This window comes from Ctenopharyngodon idella, chromosome 3 (genome assembly GCF_019924925.1).
Source record: "Ctenopharyngodon idella isolate HZGC_01 chromosome 3, HZGC01, whole genome shotgun sequence".
NCBI classification, from domain to species: Eukaryota; Metazoa; Chordata; class Actinopteri; order Cypriniformes; family Xenocyprididae; genus Ctenopharyngodon; species Ctenopharyngodon idella.
Genome location: NC_067222.1, coordinates 15,206,525 through 15,231,868, shown reverse-complemented (window position 1 = coordinate 15,231,868; position 25,344 = coordinate 15,206,525). Strand labels below are relative to the sequence as shown.

The window sequence follows — 25,344 nt, the reverse complement described above, 5'->3', positions numbered from 1 at the left end:
AATACTCATGCAGGTGCGTTACATAAAGCAATCACAACCATACTGTCAGAATTTTTATTTTATTTTATTTATTTAAAGGTGCTCTAAGCGATCCTGGGTGGAGTAACTTCCTGTTGACGTTCGAAGTGTTGACAAACAAAACAGAGGCTAGCTAGACCCTCCCTCCTCCTCCTCCTCCTCCTCCTCCCCCTCCCCTCCGTGAAACGCAATAATAATAGCAAGATAACGTTAGCTTCGCGTTTCACAGTAAGCATAAACAACGGCTCCGTCGTAAACAAATTTAGTCAAAGTTGTCAATAGGCTATAAACGAATTCATAACAAACAGTGGGTGAAAACAATCCACATTTGTGTTTATATCCTTGTGTTGGTTAGGCGAACATGAACGTCTATTTAGAATAACAAAAAAATGGTTTAACTCACCTGTCCAGTAAAAAAAGAGCCACCTGAATGTTGGATTGGAAGCCCTTCTGCCGCCGGAGTTCTCGCCACCTTTCAAAGGCTTTTCGTATGTAAATTCGGGACTTTCCGCGTTTCTTCTCCTTTTCCCTTTTCTTTTCCAGGTGTTCATTAGAACGTCGTCTCTTTGGTCGTGTGTCGGCCATATCAAGATCACATAATTCGAACTTCCCTCTTTACGCTTCTCTCTTCTACACACCTCCCTTCATGTGCACGCGCACTAACCCCAAAACTCCACCCCCAAATCATTCTTGTCGATTATTGGCTGGAGCACTGTTTATTATGTTTTGTGGCCCAGGCTGCACCAGTTTGTTTTTGTTGCCGTTTTTGGATCTTGTGGCGACTACAGAGACCGCGTTTTTTTACAGTGTGCCCAGGGGACAGGCAGATAGCGGATAGTGAGGAGATGTTTGCTGTATGTGACAAAAAATGTTTTGGCCTAAAAACGCGTGACATCACTTAGAGCACCTTCAACCAACAAGCAAAGCACAAAGACAAACAGCATCACACCCGGCGCACTCTGTCCGAATTCACTCATTCACTCCTTTAAGTGGACTATATAAGTGGACTAATGTAGGGAATAGTGAATGGGGTATGGGGGCTTGTTCGAGATGCATCGGTGCTGCGCAGACTGATCAGCGTGTGACATCAAAGTACCGCAAGAGCGATTGGAGAGCATACGACTCCTTATGCTTTTGAATCGCTCTTGCGGTACTTTGATGTCATACGCTGATCAGTCTGCGCAGCGCCGATGCATCTCGAACAAGCCTATTCTCTAGCCGTTGAGTCGGTTGTACACTCTTTATTGCGATGCATTGTGGGATTGAATGAGTGCACTCAGTAACATCCACTACGGTTTCGGACACCACTAAAAATGGCTGTCCCATCAAATAGTGCCCTGTTTAAGGGTATAGGGGGTGATTTTGGACACAGCCAGGGAGAAAGGAAAACAGGGAAAAACTAAACTTCCCAGCATACTGTTGGGTATCAGGGAGACACAGTCACATACACACATTCACAAAATTGACAACAATAAACGATATACGTCCTGGGACGTAACAGTCAAAATGTGTTTATGAGGTCAAGACTGATTTCTGTTGAACTCAGCAGCAGTGTTATATGAGTTGAATCTCTGAGAATCTGTTTGTGTTTGTTCTGCAGGAGTGTTTGGTGCTGGAACAGATGAAGTGAAGACAGTGATGGAGGGAGAATCAGTCACTCTAAACCCTGATCTTACTAAAATACCAGGAATTAATCAGTTACTGTGGAGGTTTAGAGATTCACGTTCAGTCATTGCTCAAATTGAGGAAAATGACATTTCATATCCCATTGTCCCTGAGGTGTTCGAAGACAGACTGAAGCTGGATCAGACTGGATCTCTGACAATCACAAACATGAGAACCAAACACTCTGGAGTTTATAAACTAGAGATCAACCACAAATCTGGGACCTCATATTTGAATTTCATTGTTACTGTCTATGGTGAGGACACTTTTATTTTTAAATAATTAGATGTTTTGACGTTTATTGTTGTTTTATTAATTAAAATGAATTAAGCTGATATTTAAACTGCAGCCTGAAAATCTTACAAAAACAATCTTACAGAATAGCTTTTGCCTATAGAGAGAGCAGACTCAATCAACACAAATATATATGTTTAAGGAAAATTATATACAGCAGCACTTAAATTATATAGATAGATAGATAGACAGCATAAACTAATTAATATATGGTTCCTACATGCTTTTTGTAGTAATCATGAGATAAACTAATTGACTGTTAAAGTTAATATTCTAGTGCCACCAGTAACTTTACTTTTTTAATGTTTAATATCTGAATCTGTCTCATGCAGAGTCTCCAGCTGTTATTGATACTTTTAAAGGTGAAACGAAGAGTGTATCAGAGACGGAGGGAAATCCTGTCACTCTTCAGACTGATACTGAAACACATGGAAAAGAGCTGATAGTGTGGAGGTTTGGAGATGATGAAAAACTCATAGCTAAACATGATCTAGAGGCCAAGAGTCCACCATTATATGATACTGAAGAGAAATTCAGAGACAGACTGAAGCTGGATCATCAGACCGGATCTCTGACCATCACAAACACCAGAATCACAGACTCTGGAGTTTATAAAGTGAAGATCAGCAGCAGCAAACAGACTTTACACAAGAGATTCACTGTGACTGTCAGCGGTGAGTAACTCAAGACTATTGATGTAATGATCGTTTATCAGCTGTAAAATAATTCATAACTTCTCACCCAGAACTCTTATTACAGTACAGTCACTCAGGTTATATAGTGTTGATGTTTATAGTGTTTGTTATAGATCAGACTCATTCACACTAATGACTCTTTATTACAGTATCAGATCTTCACTCAGGTTATATAGAGCTGATGTTTATAGTGTTTGTTATAGATCACACTCATTCACACTAATGACTCTTTATCATTACAGTATCAGATCTTCACTCAGGTTATATAGTGCTGATGTTTATAGTTTTTGTTATAGATCAGACTCATTCACACTAATGTCTGTCTTTATCATTACAGTATCAGATCTTCACTCAGGTTATATAGTGTTGATGTTTATAGTGTTTGTTATAGATCAGACTCATTCACACTAATGTCAGTCTCTCTTTATCTGTTCCAGATCCAGGTCTGTCTGCAGGTGTTGTAGCAGGGATTGTTGTTGGTGGTGTTCTGCTGGTATTTTCAGCTGTCGCAGCTGCTGGTGTTTTTTACTATCGTCACAAAGACTCTGAACTACAAAAGCAAACGAGTAAGTATTACGGCTGATACAGCAAGAGGAAAAACACTGAGCTTTATTGTAGTTCAGTACAGATTAAATGTATAATACGATTTTTCACAATCAATATTTCTACCTTTTTGCAGTAATCAGTGATTTGTGTGATTGTTCGGAGTTGAGCTGAATTACATTAATACTAATTACTGAATCTCTGTCTGTTTAAAATGCTGAATTTAAGATCTTTTGAGTATGTAGTTCATGTAGTTTTGTTCTTTTGCTATCGAAGGTTGAGCAGTTTAGCAGAAACAGCCCTAAAATCATCCTGCTGTCCTTTTTCTGTCATTTTAAGTTTTATTGGTTCTGCCTGAGCTCTTCATTCATTTAGACATCATAGACTATTAAAGGATTAGTTCACTTTCAAATAAAATTTTCCTGATAATTTACTCACCCCCATGTCATCCAAGATGTTCATGTCTTTCTTTCTTCAGTCGAAAAGAAATGAAGGTTTCTGATGAAAACATTCCAGGATTATTCTCCTTATAGTGGACTTCACTGGCCTCCAAACGGTTGAAGGTCAAAATTACAGTTTCAGTGCAGCTTCAAAGGGCTTTAAACGATACCAGACGAGGAATAAGAGTCTTATCTAGCAAAACGATCGGCCATTTTTGAAAAAATACCCCGCAAAAATTTTCACTGACCCCACAAAAAAAATTAATAAAGTAAAAGAAAAGAAAATAGGCCTATAAAATAAGCCTATAGATTGTTTTTGATGCATGTAACCTTAATAAATAGGGTTATGACACCAAAAGCTACTAGATTAACTCACTTAAGTTTTAAATATTGTTAGACAAATAAACAGTAAGTAATAAAATAGAACAAATAATCAAATTATGAGTAGCCTAATATCAAAAATAAATACAACAGAACAAACCTATAAATGAAATAAACAGTGCTTTTCAAGTTTTTCATGTAGGTTTAAACAGGAGATTTTCAGGTAGCCTACAGAAATCTATGTATAGCTAACTATATAACTATAGATTAAATTTTATTAAAGTTAATCAGTCGAGCAGTTACAGATGCATAAATAATGTTTTGAAATGCTGAAAATATAAAACGTTAAATACTGTTATTTGAAATTACTTAAAAAATGAAAAGACACTTTAAAGGATTCACTTTCAAATAAAATTTCCCTGATATTTTACTCACCCCCATGTCATCCAAGATGTTCATGTCTTTCTTTCTTCAGTCGAAAAGAAAGAATCCACTATAAGGAGAATAATCCTGAAATGTTTTCATCAAAAACCTTAATTTCTTTTCGACTGACGAAAGAAAGACATGAACATCTTGGATGACATGGGGGTGAGTATATTATCAAGAAATTTTTATTTAAAGACCTCCTGTGGTGAAAATCAAGTTTTAATGTTGTTTATATCTGTGTGGTGTTTTTAATATGCTTTAAGACAAACCATGTGCAAATTCATAATTCAGCACCATTGGTGAGTATTTTATGTTTGAAACAGCAGTAAACCAAAAACCCGCGGTTTGAAATCGGTGGTGTTTGTGACGTCACACTATATTAATTTATTTTAATTAATGACAGAACCGTCGCAAGGGCTGTGCCAAGTGTGCGAGCGCATAGGGGCTCGCGCCAAAGTAAAGTGACAGCTGACTTGAAGTAGGCTAAAGCCTATAAAGTTCATGTTTTTGTCCTAACCCTAAATATTTTAATACTATAAAACATAGCTAAAACAATATTGCTCTGAGCGTGTGCATGACCGCGATTCATATTCAGTCAGTGTGGAATCACATGTCAAGTTCTGAGAGAGCTATTCAGTCCATTATAAATTCTGATGTTGCCGCCTCTGGAATGGATCAAACCATAGATATAAGCCTACCTGATGAGTTCAAGTAAATATGATGGAAGTTCGCGCTCATTCAAGGGTGTGCATTTATTTCATGTACGAAGAAGACACGGCGCCTGCGGGATTTTATCTGAATGTTTTTTTTTTTTTTAATCTGAAAACTCCAAAAAGCAACGGAATTGTCAAACATCCATTTAGCGCATGTTCACAGAGGAAAATGGCTGCTTGTTCTCTCGATACTGTCTGTTTTACTGAGAAATCGCTTCAGGTGATTCAGTGAGAGAGCAGTCCAAACGTTTTGCAAAGGCGTTTTACCAATTCATAATTTAAAACACAATTTAAGCGTCAGAAATGAAACTGAATATACGAAGCAAAGCAAGCTTTTTTCTTAAATATCCACAACACAAACAACAAATTGCTTGTCACTATAGCAACAGTAGACTCTCCGAGCTGGTGTGAGTGAGTGGAGGCGGGGCTAATTTGCATATTCATTGATCCGTGTATATTAAATGAGGCAAGGGTGTAGAGTTACATTCAAGCTATTGTAAGGCATGAAGAAATTTTTTTTCACTTGAATTTTTTTTAAATATGTCATTTTGGTGATCAAAGATGAGTTTTAAGGGATAAAATAATTGACTACAGGGGGATTTTAAAAGTGGACTAATCCTTTAAATGCGAAATTAAACCCGCCAGTAGGTGGCAGCGAATGTCATTGAGATTCAACCGATTCATTCATTCAAGCGGCTGATTAATTCAGGAGTGTTGCTCAGAGACACAAAACAATTCTGTGGACTTTGGAACTATTTTCGTAGGCAAAATACAGTGAAACAGGTGATTTGGTGTCTAAAATGTAAGTCACTTGATATTAGGTTCTTGTTCATTAAACTGTACGCTGTATAAAACCAGTATCACATTTGTAATAATGCTGATATTTGGACAAAACCGGCGCTCTTTGTTTAATATTGGTTAACTACATTAAATTATATAAATATGAAAGATATACAGGGTCATTTTTGTCCCTTATCTTGAATTCTGATGCATTATAAATGCATTTTAAATCACGCAGTGAAAGCGTGCACTCTAAATATGCACGCGCACTAGTCTAACCTACTAGACTACATCACGTAGTGCATGCGTGCACGCAATGTGTGTGTTTTTGTTTGGTTTTTGTAAAGTGAGGGACATGCTCGATAATTTCAGATCGTTAAATCAATAATTATGATATCCTAGACGATATATATCGCACACCCTACATGACTGGCCCGATCGGGCAAGTGGCCGTTCCGTCTACTGTCCCGAGCGTCGTTCACACTGGCCCCGGGCCATCGGGCAGTCCTTATTGTCGAGCTCTGCGATTTGAGCTTCAGATGCGCTGAAAGTTTTGAACTTCTGCGGCTATACCGTATGCGACCGGCCGACCGGATATGATGTATTCTAATCAAAATTATGAGCGCAAAGTTAGATTTACCAATATTTTAACTCTTTAACGTTATTCTGTAAACACTATTTCTGTAAAATGGTGGTTATTAATAATTATGAAAAGAAAAAATATTACATAATTATTCAAATCAATTTTTGAATAGCTCTATAAAATCTGCTATGTTTTTATTTTAGATGTATTGAGGGTCATTTGCTTTGTGTGGATATATTCATACTACATGCATTAACGTTACATTCATTATAATCGTTCAGTTTACCATGGTGAATAAGACGAGGGTCAAGCGCGAGAGGCCAGAGATGAATTTCAACATAATATGCTGATAATATAACTGTCTTCATTTATTCCATTATTTCTCTTGTGGCCGTAGCCTACATATAGTAAAACAAATGAGAATAATAGTATTTCGTATTAAACATCTTGTTTTTTTTTTTTGTTTTTTTTTTAAAGTTGGCTCGTTGCTTGAAGTAAAGCTGCGCTTAATTTTCATGGATGACTGCAGTGTCAGGAAATATTATACACTCTTAATAATTTTAATTATAGGCCTATAATTCATTGTATAATAGACCTAAAAAAGTGTTTAAAACATTTTCAAAGATAGGTAATAGCCTAATCTTTTATTATCCTCACAGCACGTCAGTTATGCGGTGATGCACTATGAAATTATTGCAGGGCAAATTTATTATAATATTAATTTAATAATAAAATAAGCCTAACCTAATAGTAGTAATAATAATAGACTAGAAGAATGTAACAGGCCTACATTAATTGGAAATGCCAAATCCTCTTAATATTGACAAGATTTGATGCTTTTTCTCTGGCTATCATCGATACATGATCATCGGCTGTTGACGCAACCCGGGTTATCGCGGAGGGGACCCCCCGCAGTGTGTGCCCGTCCACTGCGCCATTGAGTGTGAGTTGGTAACCTTGCTGAAATCGCACAGTGTATGCCCGCCTTTACCAGCGGCACAGGCAATAACGTCAGCTGCGCGTTCTCGCTCTCTTCTCTCCGACGGCGAAGTGACACAGACACACACTCGCCTTGTAATGCTCATAATTTAAGTCATTCTCGCAGGTTTCGTGCTCACACCAAAAGCGTGTGCACTAATGTGCACACCGGTCAAACCAGTTAACCAATTCGGACTAAAACGCTCCAAACAGTTCACGTCTCAAGTCAGCACTGATCCACAATTGTCCAAAGTTACTCACTTTCGGACATGCCTGACAGTCCCTCCCCAGCAAACACAATAACGCTATAAAAACGTTTTTTTCACGTTGTGAAAAGGTCGTGATAACGTTTTAATCGGACGTATTTAATACGACAGATGTCGGGTTTTTTTCACGTTATAAATACATTTTTTCACAACATTGCAGAAACGTCTTTATAACGTTTTTATCACGTCTGAATGTCTCCTTGCAACATTTTAAAAACGTACTTACCACGTCCAAACTGGTACTTCACATGCTGCCATCAAAATGTTTTCTTTACAGTGTTCTTTCCAAATAAAATGAATAAAACCATATAAAACAAATATATAAAACAACATATAGTAAGATAAATACATTAAGTGGTGTATTTTATATTTCTTTATAATTCGTCATAAGCTATTATGTCAGTTTACAACATTTCTGTAAATCTGAATATTCAGCAGCACGTTTTTTACATTTCACCACCTTACCTGTAGCACAGACCTCTGGTTGTTGTCCATTGTATAAGCCTACGTTATTATATATGTAGGCCTAATAATTTATACTACACACAAATTTTGTCACTCATATTTATTCACAAAAAAGTAACATGATATGAAAAAAATATAAATATGTAAATAAATAAAACACATGAAAATTATGCAATGACTGGCGAATTTCAATATGGGATCATTAACAAATTCCAAGAAATTTCAGAGCACAGATGTTATAACAGAAGAAAAAAACAACATTTCATTTGTAAATTGTAAAGTATTTCATTTTAACTAGATACAAATTATTTGATTGCGATTATTATAATAATTATTTTAATCTTATTACTTGTTTGCACTAAAACTAATGCTTATATTTTAAGGATTTTTTTCAACACAAATTACAGATATATAGGCATCGGAACTTAAATAGTATATATTATATAATATATAAGAAGTTTATAATGGCTATTATTGTTCAATAAATACCTGTTTTTGAGAAAATGTATGTTTGGATTTCTCGATTTTTTTTTTTTTTTTTTTCAGCGCTTTCATTGCAGGCTACACTGTTGTGCGAGTAGGTGGCAGCTAGGAACTGTCTTAATGAGATAGTAAACCCAAAAATGAAAATTATGTCATTATTATTACTCACCCTCATGCCGTTCTACAATATTAAGACCCAATACTAATATTAGTAGACCCGCTGTACTGTTTTAAACATGTTTTAGTACCTCGGGCACTGAAAGTGTAAATTAAAGGATTAGTTCACTTCAGAATTAAAATTGATAATTGATAATTTACTCACCCCCATGTCATCCAAGATGTTCATGTCTTTCTTTCTTTGGTTGAAAAGAAATGAAGGTTTTTGATGAAAACATTCCAGGATTTTTCTCCTTATAGTGGACTTCAATGTTCTCCAAACGGTTGAAGGTCAAAATTACAGTTTCAGTGCAGCTTCAAAGGGCTTTAAACGATATCAGATGAGGAATAAGGGTCTTATCTAGCAAAACGATTGGTCATTTTTTTTTAAAAATACAACTGTATATGCTTTATAAACACAAATGATTGCCTTGCGAGTGTTTCCGTGTTCTGTATTCTTCAAAAAGCTTACTCTGTATGTCCTACGCCTTCCCTATTCTACTTACAGAACGAACGCAGCGCCAAGTAGAATAGGTGTGCACAAATTCCGAATTTGTGTTAAATGCAGAAAAGAGAGAGTAATATACAGAACATAAATATATATATATAATAATATATATAATATATATATATATGTGTGTGTGTGTGTGTGTGTGTGTGTGTAAGATGCCAGAATTTACATTTGTAGCTTTACTTATTTAGTAATCCTCATACAATGTCACTTAATTATGTTTGGACGTAATAAATATAAATTATACATACATCTGACGCTCCTGAAATCACAGTGCAATTTTAATCAATATTTATTTACCATGAAATATAAAATAACGTTATATAAATATTTGAAATAAGGTTAGTTTCACCCCATTTTCACGCTCCATATAACCGCATACTTTTAAGTTATATTTCTAATCATCCATTGACAAATTGGCAGCAAATCATTTACAAAACTATCAAAACCTCTAATCTACACATAATATGTGATTAAAAGCCCAAACTTTCATAAATAAGAGCTCAAGTCAATTGTTAGCCTACATCTTATAGTTAGCCTAACGGTTGAGATGCTAACGATCTTTTTCCAAAGACAACAAACCTTTTCTATAAAGAAAATATTCAACAGAAGCTTGTCAATTACATGTGTGAAAGTGTCAGGAACAGTTGTATGAATTATTTGTGTAATTTTAGGGTCTAAACTTACCTGAAAGCAGTGAAAATAACAGTGACAAACCGTGCTCCTGCTTGTCACTTGTCAGTTGTTTAAGTTGCCGCCCCGTTTCCATGGTGACTCCAATCCGATCGCTCACGCGACTCGAATGTTAAACGCGCACGCCGATTAAAACATGTCAAAAGTTAAGCAGCTAGTGTTTACATATGCATGTAAAGTTAAAACATTACATACTGATGGAGTCAATTACCAGAAAAGGCCCTGAAACTTGATAACGTATTGTAGGCCTATAGTAGACCTATGTTGTACTGCTATCAAACTGTGGAATGAGAATATGAAAGCTGTATTGAGATTGTAAAACAATGTTTGAAGTCAGCTTATATCAGGCTATAGTAATATAATATAGGCATTATATAATATAATATTATATAATAGCTTTAGAATACTTACGTTTTTTTTTTTTTTTTTAAAACATCAAAAAGTGTAACAAATTAAAACATGTCACACTATGGCAAGCCGTTTTGACTTTTATTCATTCTCAGGATATGAATTCTTGATATAAACAATTCAGTGCTTTATATCAGGAATTACATTTCCTCTAGTAAAAACTAGAATTCTTGATATCTGTAACTGTATTTTCACTAGTGAAATGTCACCATAGACAGCCATTCAAATTCATTTGTTAATATCAAGACTTGATTTCTTACTAGTTAAAAATTCTTACTAGTAAAAATCATAATTTTTGATATCATTAATTACATTGTTACTAGTAAAAATGTGAATTTTTGATATCAAGAATTAAATTGTCACTAGTTGAAATGTCAGTTCTTTATCAACAATTGAATTGCTACTAGTAAAATTGTTCATTTTTGATATCTGAAAAAGTATTTCTGATATCAGTATAATTTCAGATATCTAAAATGTAATTCCTGATATAAAGAATTGAATTGTTGATATCAAGAATTCATATGCTGAGAATGAATAAAAGTCAAAATGGCTTGCCATAGTAAACACAATGAATGGATTGTAAAACTGTCAAACCAAATATTTGTTTTATCAATAATGCATTACATTTTCAGGAACAGCTTATTTCATTTCTAAGTTGAAATAAATCTTGACGTAAACTTTTGCCGTGTTGTTTAAAATGTTTATAATGTGTTAATCAAAACAGTAGAAACGTATTAAACATACTACTGGATACATGCTTTGACTTTTTTAGTTTTGTCAACTATATTCAGGTTGCAGCAGTTCTCAGCTCAGCTCAACTTACTCATACTGCTACCACGGTTAGAACTGTTCTCCAATCACCAGTACAGAACTGAAAACTGTTTCTTTTGGACACGTTCAATACGGAGAACCGATGAGTATGCGTGATGATAGAACAACTGATGCTGTGCTGATACTATGAGCAGCACGGGTGAATCGAACACTTGAACGTTTATTAAAGTTTATTTAATAACAAATAAAACATACTGGATAATGCAAATGCAACTAGTTTTATTAAACAACATGCAACAACTGTTCAGTGAAAACATGTAAATAAATGTTACTATTTTTATTGTGTATGTACGGTATATTTGAAGCTTTATGAGCTGGATGGTTTCTGTAAAAAGTTGAAGACTTGTTTTTTCATTAGGCTATATCTTTAAGACACGTTCGCACATCAGTGCTGTATTGGGTGCTTTTACAAAACAAATGTAAGAAACTTATTGGTCCGTGTACTTTTGTGTCCATTCATTTTCCTTTTTTAAACCAGAAATGAAATATGGAAAATGCGGTTTCTTTGTTTTTTATTTTAACACTGATGAATAGAATTAGCAGATACAAGCTAATTTTCTTTATGCAAGATTATTATTTTGTGAAAATAATATAAATGATATACAACTTGTTTTTTAATATGTAAAAATGCTACATTTAATTTCCAGTGTTTTGCGCCATATACACACAGACGCTAAAGCGCCCTCTAGTGCCTTTTCCTCTGGCTGACTCGCTTCAAGAGGCTGCCTAAATGACATTAATTAATTTTCATTCGTTAAATTACTATTATTATTATTTTTACATTTATATTTTAACCTAAACATTAAATTTCTAAACCTTATAGCCTCTTGTTTAGTGCTCCAACACATTATCGAGTTCCCGCTTGTGGTCTCAGTCCCGTCATTTTGCTTTTTACTCTGTTTTATATGAATAAAGGCCGAAACGACATCTAAATTACTGTGACTTTTTCCTCTGGCTCTGTTAGGTGTTTTATATTGTTTTATATTGAGAAATTGTTTGGGATTAGGAGTCACTATGCTATGCTGTTCAAATTGAAAATATTCGAACATTTGTTATGATGACAAAATTATACCCCAATATGTGATTTTCATGAAGACAAAATTCCCATGCCCTTTGCCTCAGTGGAGGTTTGACATGAAATATTTCTCAATTCTCATTGAAAGCAACGCGTTACGGCCGCGTTGCTGGGACATTAACGCTTTACGTGGCTTAATCCTACTAAAACAACAACCAGGGAGAAACTATTTTCTCACACATTTTCTTGTCATCAACAGCATCTGCTGAGACAACTGCAATGTTACTGCCCTCCACAGGTCAAAGTAATACACTTAGCAGTGTCTACACTGCAAGAATTATAATAGAGAAGAAGAAGAGAGCTAGTTCAAGATGAGCGTTTACTGTTAAAACATATATATTTAAAAAAAAAAAAAAAAAAATAGAAAATGAACGACGGTTTCTCTAGATAAGAGGAACTCGACAGGGTTCGCCAAGCGGGGAACTCAACTGGAGTAAAAGGATGCACGTATCCGGCCCAGGGGGCGGGAGTGGCATTGCAAGCTGACACTAGAACGGGCTCTTCGTGTCTACCGGCTGGTGGAAGCGAGTACACGGGAAGATACCGGTTCTGCACGAAGGCTATAGAATCTAGCGAACGTGTTAGGTGTCGCCCAGCCCGCAGGTCTACAGATATATGTCAGCGAGGCGCCGTGCGCCAGCGCCCAGGAAGAGGCCACTCCTCTGGTGGAGTGGGCTCTCAACCCGAGCGGGCAAGGCACGCCCTGGGATTCATACGCCAGGGCGATGGCGTCCACTATCCAGTGGGCCATCCTCTGCTTGGAGACAGGCTTTCCCTTCTGCTGGCCTCCGTAACAGACAAAGAGCTGATCTGAGGTCCTGAAGCTTCGCGTTCTGTCCACGTACAGGTGCAGAGCGCAGATGGGACAGAGCAAAGCTAGGGCTGGGTCTGCCTGCTCCGAAGGCAGCGCTTGCAGGTTCACTACCTGATCTCGAAAGGGAGTGGTAGGAACCTTGGGCGCAAATCCAGGCCGGGGTCTCAGGATAACGTGAGAGTCACCGTGCACGAATTCCAGTTGTTGTTCTGCTGGTATTTTCAGCTGCCGCAGCTGCTGGTGTTTTTTTACTATCGTGACAAAGTCTCTGAACTACTAAAGCAAATGAGTAAGTATTACGGCTGATACAGCAAGAGGAAAAACACTGAGCTTTATTGTAGTTCAGTACAGATTAAATGTATAATACGATTTTTCACAATCAATATTTCTACCTTTTTAGCAGTTCTACTTGTGGTTGATTTAGTGCAGTAATCAGTGATTTGTGTGATTGATCGGAGTTGAGCTGAATTACATTAATGCTACTGAATCTCTGTCTGTTTAAAATGCTGAAGATCTTTTGATTATGTATTTCATGTAGTTTTGTTCTTTTGCTATCGAAGGTTGAGCAATTTAGCAGAAACAGCCCTAAAATCATCCTGCTGTCCTTTTTCTGTCATTTTGAGTTTTATTGGTTCTGCCTGAGCTCTCCATTCATTTAGACATCATAGACTATTAAAGGATTAGTTCACTTTCAAATAAAATTTCCTGATAATTTACTCACCCCCATGTCATCCAAGATGTTCATGTCCGTCTTTCTTCAGTCGAAAAGAAATTAAGGTTTTTGATGAAAACATTCCAGGATTATTCTCCTTATAGTGGACTTCACTGGCCTCCAAACGGTTGAATTTCAAAATGTCAGTTTCAGTGCAGCTTCAAAGGGCTTTAAACGATACCAGACGAGGAATAAGAGTCTTATCTAGAGAAACCATCACTCATTTTCTAAAAATAAATACAACTGTATATGCTTTATAAACACAAATGATCGCCTTGCAAGTGGTTCCGCCATTCCGCCTTCCGTATACTTCAAAAAGTTTACACTGTATGTCCTACGCCTTCCCTATTCAACTTATGTAATGAACGCAGCGCCAGTTCCAGTTGTATTTTTTTCAAAAACCTTCATTTCTTTTCGACTGAAGAAAGAAAGACATGGACATCTTGGATGACATGTGGGTGAGTAAATTATCAGGAAAATGTTATTTGAAAGTGAACTAATCCTTTAATGCAGAAACTCTAAACTGAAAAACAAGAAAATATCAAGAGAGTTTGCATGTCTATTACCACATCATCTCTAGTCAGTTAGTGTTATTTATCCCTATAAAGACTAAGATAGCTCATTCTAAAATATAAATTCATCATTAGTCCAGCTTTGTCATTGAAAACAGGAGCACTTTACACAATAGTTTTTAGAGCTCATGTTTCTCAAACAAGTGGTAAGTGTCATCTGTCTAAAAGTGTCATGTGACTTGTTTATGCGCATATTAGAAGTCTTAAGGCATGTGATGGTTTGTGTGTGAACAGAGAGAAATATGAGTAATTATTCACTGATTGTTTTCCCCTTCACTAAAGCTTTCAAAAAGCAACACAAAAGGTATTTGAGCACAAACAGACCACCAGATTACCTGTCGTCAATGACAGAGGGAATTAGTTGTTGAATGTTTCATAGATGAACTTGATGCGTTTTTGACTATGAAAAATAAGATTTATGAAAAGATTTTGAGAAAACAATCCCTTAAGTTGCACACAAAGCCATCATATGGGTTCAGAAGACTTGTAGCAGATGAACTGCATTTCTTGTGTGTTTAAATATAATTTCTGAGCTTTGTGAAGGCCAATGATAAACTGTCCTTACATTGTAAAGAGCTGCAGGAAAACTCTTCAGATTCTAGTCATTCATTTGAAGAACGTGAGGACTAGTAAATAATGACAGAATGTAACAATGAGTGTGTACTTAAAACAGATGTTTATCTTTAATATAGCAAAATATTGAATGAACAGTTTACAAACAAGTTTGTTCCTTTGACTAAAACCAGATTTTTTTTTTCCAGTGCTAATTCAGTGGTGAATTATTAAAGGGTTAGTTCAGCCAAAAATGAAATTTCTGTCATTAATTACTCACCCTTTTGTCGTTCCACACCCGTAAGACCTTCGTTCATCTTCAGAACACAAATTAAGATATTTTTGATGAAATCTGTGTTTTCTGTCCCTCCATTCACAGTTTACACAACTACCATTTTTAAGATCCAGAACACTAGTAAAGACATCATTAAAGTAATCCACATGACTGCAGTGGTTTGACCTCAATTTTATGAAGTAGCATGAGTGCTTTGTTTGCACAAAAAACATAATTTATGACTTTATTTATGAAATATTAATCTCCAATATATGTAAATTGAGGATAAACCACTGGTGTCACATGGATTATTTTAATGATGTCTTCACTAGTGTTCTGGACCTTGACAACGGTAGTTAAGTGGACTGTCAATGAGGGACCGAAAGCATTTGTGTTCTGAAGGTGAACAAAAGTTACGGGTGTGGAATGACATGAGGGTAATTAAGTGACAATTTTCAGTTTGGGTGAACTAACCCTATAACAAATTAATGTATGTTAACATGCAACATTATTGCATTGTTGCAGATCTTTAGTTAGAAGTCATCAAATGATGAAGTGATTATTAGAAGCACATGAAGAGTCACACAGTATCCTCTCAGTCCTTCAGTTCACTCTCTTACAATCTGCTCTTTTCTCTGTTTCTGTGTGCTGCTGTGACATGAAGTGAAGACAGTCAAAGAGGGAGACTGTGTCACTCTAACCCCTGGCATTGAAATAAACAAAGATGATCAGATACAGTGGCTGTTTGGAGATGAAAAGAAGATGACTCTCATAGCTGAAATCCAAAGAGGGACTGGAGAGATCACTATTCCTGATGGGAGATTCAAAGAGAGACTGAAGATGGATAAGAATACTGGATCTCTGATCATCACAAACACCAGACCTGATGACACAGGAGTTTATGAACTGAGGATCAGAGGCGGCAGACGTGTACAGAACTTGTGCAGCAGACTTGTACAGAACTTGAACAAAAGATTCAACGTTTATGTCAGTGGTGAGTCACTCAATGTAATGATTACATTCTTCCACATGCATTCAGATTTTTCTGTGGTAATTTAGTGATATGTTGTATGTCATGTCCTTTAAAACGGCATCAGTTTGTAGGTACACTTGTACAGAGTCAGGTATTTGGTAGACATTTGGTCAGCATATTTTATACATTATTTGTATAATTGTTGTTTTTAATGCAACTATGAGGAGCAATGTGAAGTGTGTTTAGTCACACTCTTCATTTAGCAATGCTAAACAGCAGTTAATGATTTTTGAAACTTGGTTTGTTTTGGATATGTACAGTAGCTAGCAGTATTGGCTCCTGACCATAAATATAGCTGCAGAATCTGGGTTTCAGCGCTAGATAAAGCTTTTACATTGTAATTGCTGAACACATGCAGACACTCTTTTGCAGTGTTGTGTCGTTGCATAATTCTGCCTGAGGGTGACGTTCTAATGCGGATTGACTCTGTGAGGGACCGAGAAGCCAAGGACAAGGAACACCAGCTATTTACTAGAAAAATGTTTTTGTTTTTTGTTTTGTTTTTTAACCCAAGAAAAGAAAATCAACTTTACAAACTCATAATCTTTTACAACACACAAAAAAAAAAAAAAAAAAAAAAAAAAAAGTAAAACTATTCAGACAATGAAAGCAACAAACTAAAGCTGACTTGATCTAATGAACAAAGCAACAACTTATAAGGGAAAGGATGGGCCCATTACAAATTAAGAGGGAAACAAATGAAACTTTACATTTAACATATAACATCAAATGAATCAAAATAGAATCATACAAAGAAATATATCAAATCAAAATAAAGAAAAACAAAATGCAATCAAATACAGCAAATGTACAACTACATAAATCAATTAATAAAAGACAACAACGTTTCCTTCTCCCCCGGGCAACCTCAGCGAATGGAAAATCCGGGCGGAACCAATAGCGCTTAAATGCCCTGTTCCGGCCGGACTCCAATTTTCGTGACACCAAGATGCGGCCGCAGCAGGCCATGTCGAAAGACCGCCACACGTCAACGGTAAACTTAAACTCAAAAGATGGAAACAAATATAAATAACAGATACAGTGTAACTAATTTGTGTGCACTCCAAATCAGTAACAATGTATATAAAAATATGTTATAAATGTAATTATATGCAAACCAAATAGAGAATGAATGAATATTGTTTGCTTTGTGTAGTTATTAAAAGCAATTATACTGAAACCAAAATGAATGTGAATAACAAATAAGGAAGATAAACAAAGATTAACCTTAAATGTATAAACATGTCTTCCATGTAAACGTGTGTGCATGAGTGCTTGCGCGTGTGTGTGTGTGTGTGTGTGTGTCGATATGTTCACATTACCACTCTTGTGCGGCCACCCCTCGGGCCGTCACAGACTCTAAGTGCACACACTCATACAATCTGAAAGTTTCTATCCAAAGTTGTGAATTAACTTATGCGAAAAATTGGAATATTGCATAAAAAAATTGAAAAACAGCAGTCCACTAGTAATCCCTGCCGCCAAGATGCTCCTCTGTCAGTCAAAAAAAAAGTGTTTCAGTGTTTCTTCTGTTTATTTCTGCTGCTGTTGGTTTTCTGGTTCTGATTTCTGTTTGTATTTTTCTCTGTTTCTTTGACAGATCAGAAGTCAGTGTCAGTGATGAAGGGGGCGGATGTGACTCTACGTGTCAATCCTGAAATACAGACAGGAGATAAGATATTCTGGATGTTTGGAGATGACAAGCGTCCTGTAGCTAAAAACACAGAAGAGAAGTGTGAAGAAGAGTCTGAGTACAGTGATGTTAGATTTAAACCCAGTGTGGATCTGAATCGTCAGACTGGAGATCTCACCATCAAGAGAATCGAAACTGACCACACTGGAGAATACAAACTAAAGATCATCAGAAATGGCAAATCCTCATTCAAGATATTCAATGTTACTGTTTCTGGTGAGTGAAATATTTACTTTCATTGTAATTGTAAAGTTTATTCATCATTCAATCACTCTCCGTAATATCGTTCCAAACCCACAAGACTTTTATTCATCACAAGATTTCTGTCCATCCATTAAAAGTGGGGAAACAAAACTTCAAAGCTGCAAAAAAAAAAAAAAACACTCTCTGTTCACATGAGAGTGGACGGCAGTGCAGCTCCTCAGGTTTATATAGTGATAATGTCCCTTTTGTATACATTGGGTATGAATTTCTATGGACCACTAAAGTTTTTTTTATTTTCTTCCGTATAATGGTGTCCAATGTTGTTTGGACCAAACATTTTTCAAAATATTTTCTTTTGTTTCACAAACGAAAAAAAATCATACAGGTTTGGAATGACATGAACTATATATATTTTTTAGAAGTATTAAAACCCTTTCCATCCATTTAAAAGTTCTGGTATATTTTCTGTATCGATATCATGCTCAAAATTGTGCTGATTCTGAGTTGAAGGTGAGTTAAGCAGACCGCTCTCCTCCACTCACCTTCAGCAAATAAAGCTCTTAAACTTTTAGGACAAACACATTAGTATCTGCTTTCTGTGGACTGCCTCAGTTTTCCTCACATGGACTAAAATTGTTGTATACAGTCTCCTAAACTAATGAGCAGTTCACCGTATAGACACATGAAAACCTGTCCAAGTCCTTCAGTGATCCACCAGAGCCAAGACTTGAACCCACATCTCTGGAGAGAGCTGAAAATGGCTGTCCACTTTATGTAGAAAGCTAGCAAAACATGCTGTTAATGATTCTCTTTAAACACATTTGTTCATTCAATTTCTAACGGTAATTAGATCACTCGTGTCAACAATTTACTTTAACTTCTCAGAGAATCAACTACAGTTCAGGGGTCATATTCACAAAACATCTTAAGGCTAAAAGTAGCTCCTAACTTGCTGATTTAGGAGAAACTCGAAAAATAATGGCCGTGTCAGTCCTAAATTTAGGACTCCTAAATTTCTGCTCTAAGAGTATTTCACAAAGCATTTTAGCACTAAAACTAGCTCCTAAATCTGTGAAACATTAGGAGTAGTCAAGAGGACTCCTGAGTCACTAAGACCAAATCACAAACAATCCTAAAATGGCTGTTGCTGGTTGTCTGCCTCAGCAATCCACCCAAAGACAATGTACACTAGTGCTGGGCAGTTTGTCCAAAAATCTATATCACGTTTTTTTTAAGATTCTGGTGGTTTCACGGTATGTCACAGTTTTTTGCACTGGACCTTTATTTTGGCATATTTTACTGTCAGGAGTACAGGGAATAAATTATATAAACATTGTAAGGACAATTAAAAATTAATGGTAATCAAATCAGTTCATAAAGCTAACAATTTAGTTTAAAATGTAATCAAATAAAATGTAATCAATTTAATTATTTAATTTAATTAATAATATTAATAGGCTACATTTTTACTGTGCAATTTCTGTCATTTCAATGAAGACCTTTGAGTTTGTTTTAATAAACGGTGTTTATTATTATCTCTATTAATTAAAGTATACTCGATTGAACAATAGTACTTCTGTTATTTCAAGTTATACCGAACTTTTATTTTGACAGGGTCGTGAAGACCTTTGACTTCCTGTGTATATGATACAACAAATGTAGATAGTTTTATCAAACGGTGAAATGTTCATAAAGTGACTCTAAGAGCAGCTCTGCAGATGAAGTTCATGTGAGTGAGACAGACAGCAGACACTGAAATCATTGTGTGTGCTTCAGTATGTGTAGTAGTAGACGAAAATGCGGCGCTCTTTCAAATTTCTTCAAATTTCAATAGCAGTCTTTTTTAGCTTTAATATTCACAGACACTAGTCCGTATCGATATCTGATTCATTGTACAGCCCTACTTTTGATTTATTCATCCAAAAATTGCCAAATTCTGTGACGTTCCGCTTTATACAGTAAGTTTTTGTGACTGGATTCTGTGATTTCATCCGTGTTTTCTGCATCGCGGAAATCATATGGCTCTACATGGTATTTGCAGTATTAAAGATAGATCGTTTTGTGAGTTATTTATTGTTGTGTTATAAAGCTGTTTCCATAAGTGTAAGAAGGGTGTGCAGCAGTGGTGTAGTCTAGTTTTTTGTAGTGAGTATACTGTGATTTTTTTTTTTTTTTTTTTTTTTTTTTTTTTTCCTCCCAGCCTCATACTTAGGCCTACCTGTCCCAGAGCAACACCCCATAAGCACCGCCACACTCACTAATGCATGTAGTATGCATCTGATCTAGGCTACATGTAATTGAGAGCATTCTGAAAGACTGCTTATGTGTGTGTTATCAACATGTCAATTTATTATAATCAACACAAGACTTTAACAGCCAATGACATCTACAGCTGAAGAGACTCTGGACTGATTTTCTACTATTTAGTGTCAATCTCCATCTAACTCAGCCAGTTAAGATAGCCTGAGATGTTATATGCATATGGTCCCTGGAGCATATTTTATCAGCTGGCAAGTTTCAATGCACATTTAAGAGTGCAAGTTTCAACTATTATTACTCTCTAAAAAATGATGGTTAAAAACAACCCAAGTTGGGTTGAAAATGGACAAACCCAGCGGTTGGGTTAAGTGTTTGCCCAACCTGCTGCGTAGTTTTATTTAACCCAACTATTGTGTAAAAATTGCTGTATTGCTTGCTTAAAATGAACCCAAAATATGTTGGAAATTAACATTTATTAATATTAAATATAATAGTTAAACAATAAACATTTATTAAATCGTTTATTAATAAATGTTCACCTTTTTATTATTATTGTTGCCTCTATAATTATGTGTCTGATTTTCAATTTCCAACCTATGGGTTCATTTTAAGCTATCCATATAGTCATTTTTAAACAATAGTTGGGTTAAATAAAACTGCCCAGCAGGCTGGGTAAACATTTAACCCAACTGCTGGGTTAAAACAACCCAATCACTGGGTTTGTCCATTTTCAACCCAACTTTAACCCAGCATTTTTTAGAGTGCGACAATAATGGAAAGATGAAGCTTATCAGTATGTCACAATATCACCCTGTTTGGACTTTGTTTTCTGTTTTGCACCATTTCCTGCCAGTCTGTCATCATAGTTATGCATTTCAATTCACCAACTTGCAATTCGAGTCAATATCAGTTATTTTAGATGTAGTATATCAGGTACAGTACATGGCAAGTTTTCTCAAGAAAACTAATGCTGTAAAATATACATGGGAATCAGTTGGTTATTGAAGGTTAAAAAGAACTGATTTGTATACAAACTTAAATTACACTTAAGGAAATTTTCATAATAATAAAGTTATAATAGGCCTACTAACTTTAAATTTATTTCTACTCCAATTCGTTTTTTGAAATATAAACATTTAAATGGTGGCTGTCAACTTGACGGATTTATTCAAACATTCATAATATAGGCTAGTGAAGAACATTAAAAATTATAGTTAATATGTAATATGGTGTATATATTTAGCTAAATGCTCCTCTCTAGAGTTCATTTTTCTAGCTGACTAACGAGTTTATGGTCACTGAATATGTTTGTTCTGAGGTAAATGTGATGTTACGTGACATTGTTTACAAGCCGTTATTAACGTCTTTCCGCGGTTGAAACACTGATTAAGCGATTATACGAGACATGATATGGATTTCGTTAAGTTGTAGTGTATCTTTTATCATACCTTGAGATGTTCATTCATGTTTATTTCGCGCTGTAACTGGTAACTTAAAGCGGAGGAGAGGATCAGGTCAGGTGCGCGTCAGGCCGCCGCCTCTCTTGAACTGCTGCGATCTGTCACGATCACATTAAAGAGCGCCAAAACGGTATTTATGTTTTTTTTTTTTTTTTATTCCAAAGTAAAATGGGCAAAATATGAAACTTGAGACTTTGAGACATATGAGACTTTGTTTCATGTCAAAAGCAACAAACCACAAATCATATTTTGTGATTTATTGGATGGTTATGTATCCTCGCGCTTTTTTTAAGTGGGTATACGGAAATCCTTGAACATTCCTAGTGGGTATACGGCGTATACCTGCGTATCATGTAGACTACACCACTGGTGTGCAGTTAAAAGAAATACATCGCACTTCATGGCCATTGAATAGAGACAGCAGCTGTTTCAGCTACGCACCGGTATGGAGTTTTTTTGAAAAATTCATATCGGTCTCGAAATTGAAACCGGTATACCATATGAACCGGTATACTGCCCAGCACTACTGTACATCATTGAGTCAATAGTGATAAAGCCTCGAGTGCTGAGCCTTTTCTTCATAAATGCGATAAATATTATGATTTATAGGTTTTAATCTACGATGACATAACAAAGATTTATTCATGTACAGATAAAATGTATTGAATGATGAAGAAAACATAATGTTCAAGTACTTGTCAGCTGTGTATATATTATTATATGTCTCCTCAAGTCGATTAGATAGACCGTTTTAACGTGCTCCTCCTGAACTTTGTTTGTAAAACATCATTTGTCATTTTAATTCTTCAATCTCTAGAGATTCAGACATGTGAGAGGCGGACAATAGCCAACACACACAGGGAGGTACAGTTTCACCTTTAGTAAGTTAGTCTTACCAATAGACCTTTATCACAGCAGAATTGATTACCAGAAACACTGTTGCCAACTTAGCAATTTTGTTGCTAGATTTAGCAACTTTTCAGACTAGCAAAGCACCTAAAAGCACCTAGCAACAAATTTAGCTATTTTTAAAATTTATTTGGCAACTTTTAACATCTTTTGAAAAGTGACAAACAATCTAAAGTACAAAAAGAGGAAACCACTGAACAGCAGCCAGTCAAGCAGCACATCAGCCTGGAGAGAGCTGAAGAAAGATGACAGTACACACTTCATATGTGAATTAAGATGATAGTTGCAGTTGTTCAATAATAATTGTTCATTTATGATACAGCATGTTATTAACTTGTACCTATCATTGTTGTTCAGTTAGGTACACTGTAAATTGTAGAAAAACAGAAAAGGTTCTGGTAATTTTCTGCCAGGACAAGATCTGTTAAGTTGTAACCCTAAAACACAAAATACAATGTGTAAATTATAATACAGGTAAAACACCTGAGAAAAATCAATACGGATAATTCCTTCATATTAACACAGTACATTGTGCCCTATTTTTAACTAACTACCAATACACTGCTTCAAACTATAATTGTTCAAAATGTGTAGTTTTACTAGTTAATAAGAAAATAAGAAAATGTAATTGTTCAAAAATGTGTAACTTTTCAATAATTCAATGTTGTATTTAAAAATAAAAATATCTGATCAAAAAGATGTTGTTTATATTACTTTTACAAATAAAATAGGTTTATATTATTATAAATTTATATTATAATATATTTATATTATAACAAATCTAAATTAACAGTTGATTTCAAATCATATTTTTATGTGTATTCTACACAATAATGCAGTTTTGCGTCATGGTTACGTGATGACGTCATCCCACAACATCATTTAGCAACTTTCAGCAACAAATCCACCCGTCTTTAGCAACTTCCCTGAACATTAGTTGGCAACACTGGTTCGATTTCATTGTGTTGTGAACTTATGTTTGCTTTTTTAATTTCGTTGTGTTGTGCACTACTGGGCCACCGTAGAATTCAGACTTTTTTCACACATTTTTCCTCTATTTGCTTCTTTTAGTTTAAAAGAGGATCTTTAAATAGTCAAGCTCAACTAAATCTGTAGTCTGATGTTTGTTGTGTGGATTTCAGCCTGTTCTGTTGGTCAAAACACACATTAGATTTGAGGTCGACTCATTTAATTCATTTATATCTTCATGTAGATTTCTATAATATGGTAGAATCAGAGAAAGCTGAGTTCATTACTGATATTCATAAACTGAGTAAATGAAACATTTGAGATGTTGAACAATTGATCAGTAATGCTTTGTTGTCTGATGTTGTTAGTTTTCTGTTTCTAATTTCTGATCTCTATTTCTCTGTTTCTGTGCTGCTGCAGGACATCAAGTGAATAAATCAGCGCTGAAGGGACGTCCTGTTGCTCTGAACTATAAAACTGAAATACAGAAGGATGATGAAATACAGTGGAAGTTTGAAGAGAAACTCATAGCTGAAATGACTGGAAAGGACCGTGAGAACCCTCAATGGTCTGATGAATTCAGAGGCCAAATGGAGCTGGACCCTCGGACTGGATCTCTCTTCATTCACCGATCCAGACCTGAACACTCTGGATTATATAAACTAGAGATCAAGACCAGTGATTATTCAACATCCAGACTCTTCAGGATTATCGTCTGTGGTGAGTAACACAAAGTCTTTCAGTGAAACAGCAGCAGTGTATATGACCAGGGTGGCCACGGGTCCTTAAAAAGTCTTAAATATATTTTTCCTAATAAAAGGCCTTAAAACATCTTAAAAAATGTCTTAAATTCAGATTCGATAGGTCTTAAATATTTTTCGTCGCATTACCGCAAAAATTTCTGTAGTCTGAGTGGCGAGTCTGACAGACCCAATGACTGACAGAAGATTTTTATTCTCGCGCGGCGCCATCTGCAGGACAAAGGTCAGCCAAGATGTAGGAATATCTGATCAGATTTGTACACGGATACACATTTAAATAAATCTGCGGTGGCAGAGCTACTGCAAGTGATTTTCGGTGCTGGGAATCCATATATCCTTTGCTGAAACACGGAGAGCGCAGCTCATGGTTGCTTAGTAACGGCAGACGCCACCGCAGCGCCCGAGCGCTTTGGAAAGGAGAAAGCGGCGCCGACGCGTTTTCCATGCGTTTTTAGACGCGACAAAGAGTTCAAATGGTTCAACGCGCTAAATGCGAGTAGAATCAGTGCTGAAACGTGTTACTCGTTCGGTAACTTTTTATGAACGCTGGTGGGAATTTAAATAAAATTCGCACCGACTGTGATGTAATTATATAAATAATAGTCTGACGCGCCGCTACTTTGATTGTGACGCTTTAATTTGCATTTGGGAACGCAACATTCATCATTAGAATCGTTTATAATTCTGTTGTTGTTTACAAAGAGAAGTTTCAGTGTCACGTGATCCTTCAGAAATGCTGATTTGCTGCTCAAGAAACATTCACTATTTATATTGTCAATGTTAAAATG

General features: G+C 35.8%; 2 protein-coding genes across 19 annotated transcripts in view; one reads left to right on the top strand and one right to left on the bottom strand.

Annotated features, from left to right (window-relative positions):
* The window catches only part of LOC127508063 (uncharacterized), a 292,618-nt gene that overhangs the window by 18,559 nt on the left and 248,715 nt on the right, over positions 1 to 25,344 (bottom strand). The window lies entirely within an intron of this gene.
* LOC127508050 (uncharacterized) overlaps positions 1 to 25,344 on the top strand; it is a 383,187-nt gene that overhangs the window by 130,060 nt on the left and 227,783 nt on the right. For 14 of the 17 annotated variants that reach the window (XM_051885611.1, XM_051885613.1, XM_051885602.1 and 11 more), the window contains one exon: positions 24,216 to 24,515. The exons of 1 other annotated variant lie outside the window; for it this stretch is intronic. In XM_051885611.1, the coding sequence (XP_051741571.1) occupies positions 24,216 to 24,515 (300 nt within the window). Of the gene's footprint in view, positions 1 to 1,618; positions 1,940 to 2,309; positions 2,652 to 3,109; positions 3,239 to 15,932; positions 16,263 to 17,901; positions 18,211 to 24,215; positions 24,516 to 25,344 lie in introns of all 17 variants that reach the window. 2 more of the 17 variants (XM_051885610.1, XM_051885609.1) reach the window with 1 other exon arrangement.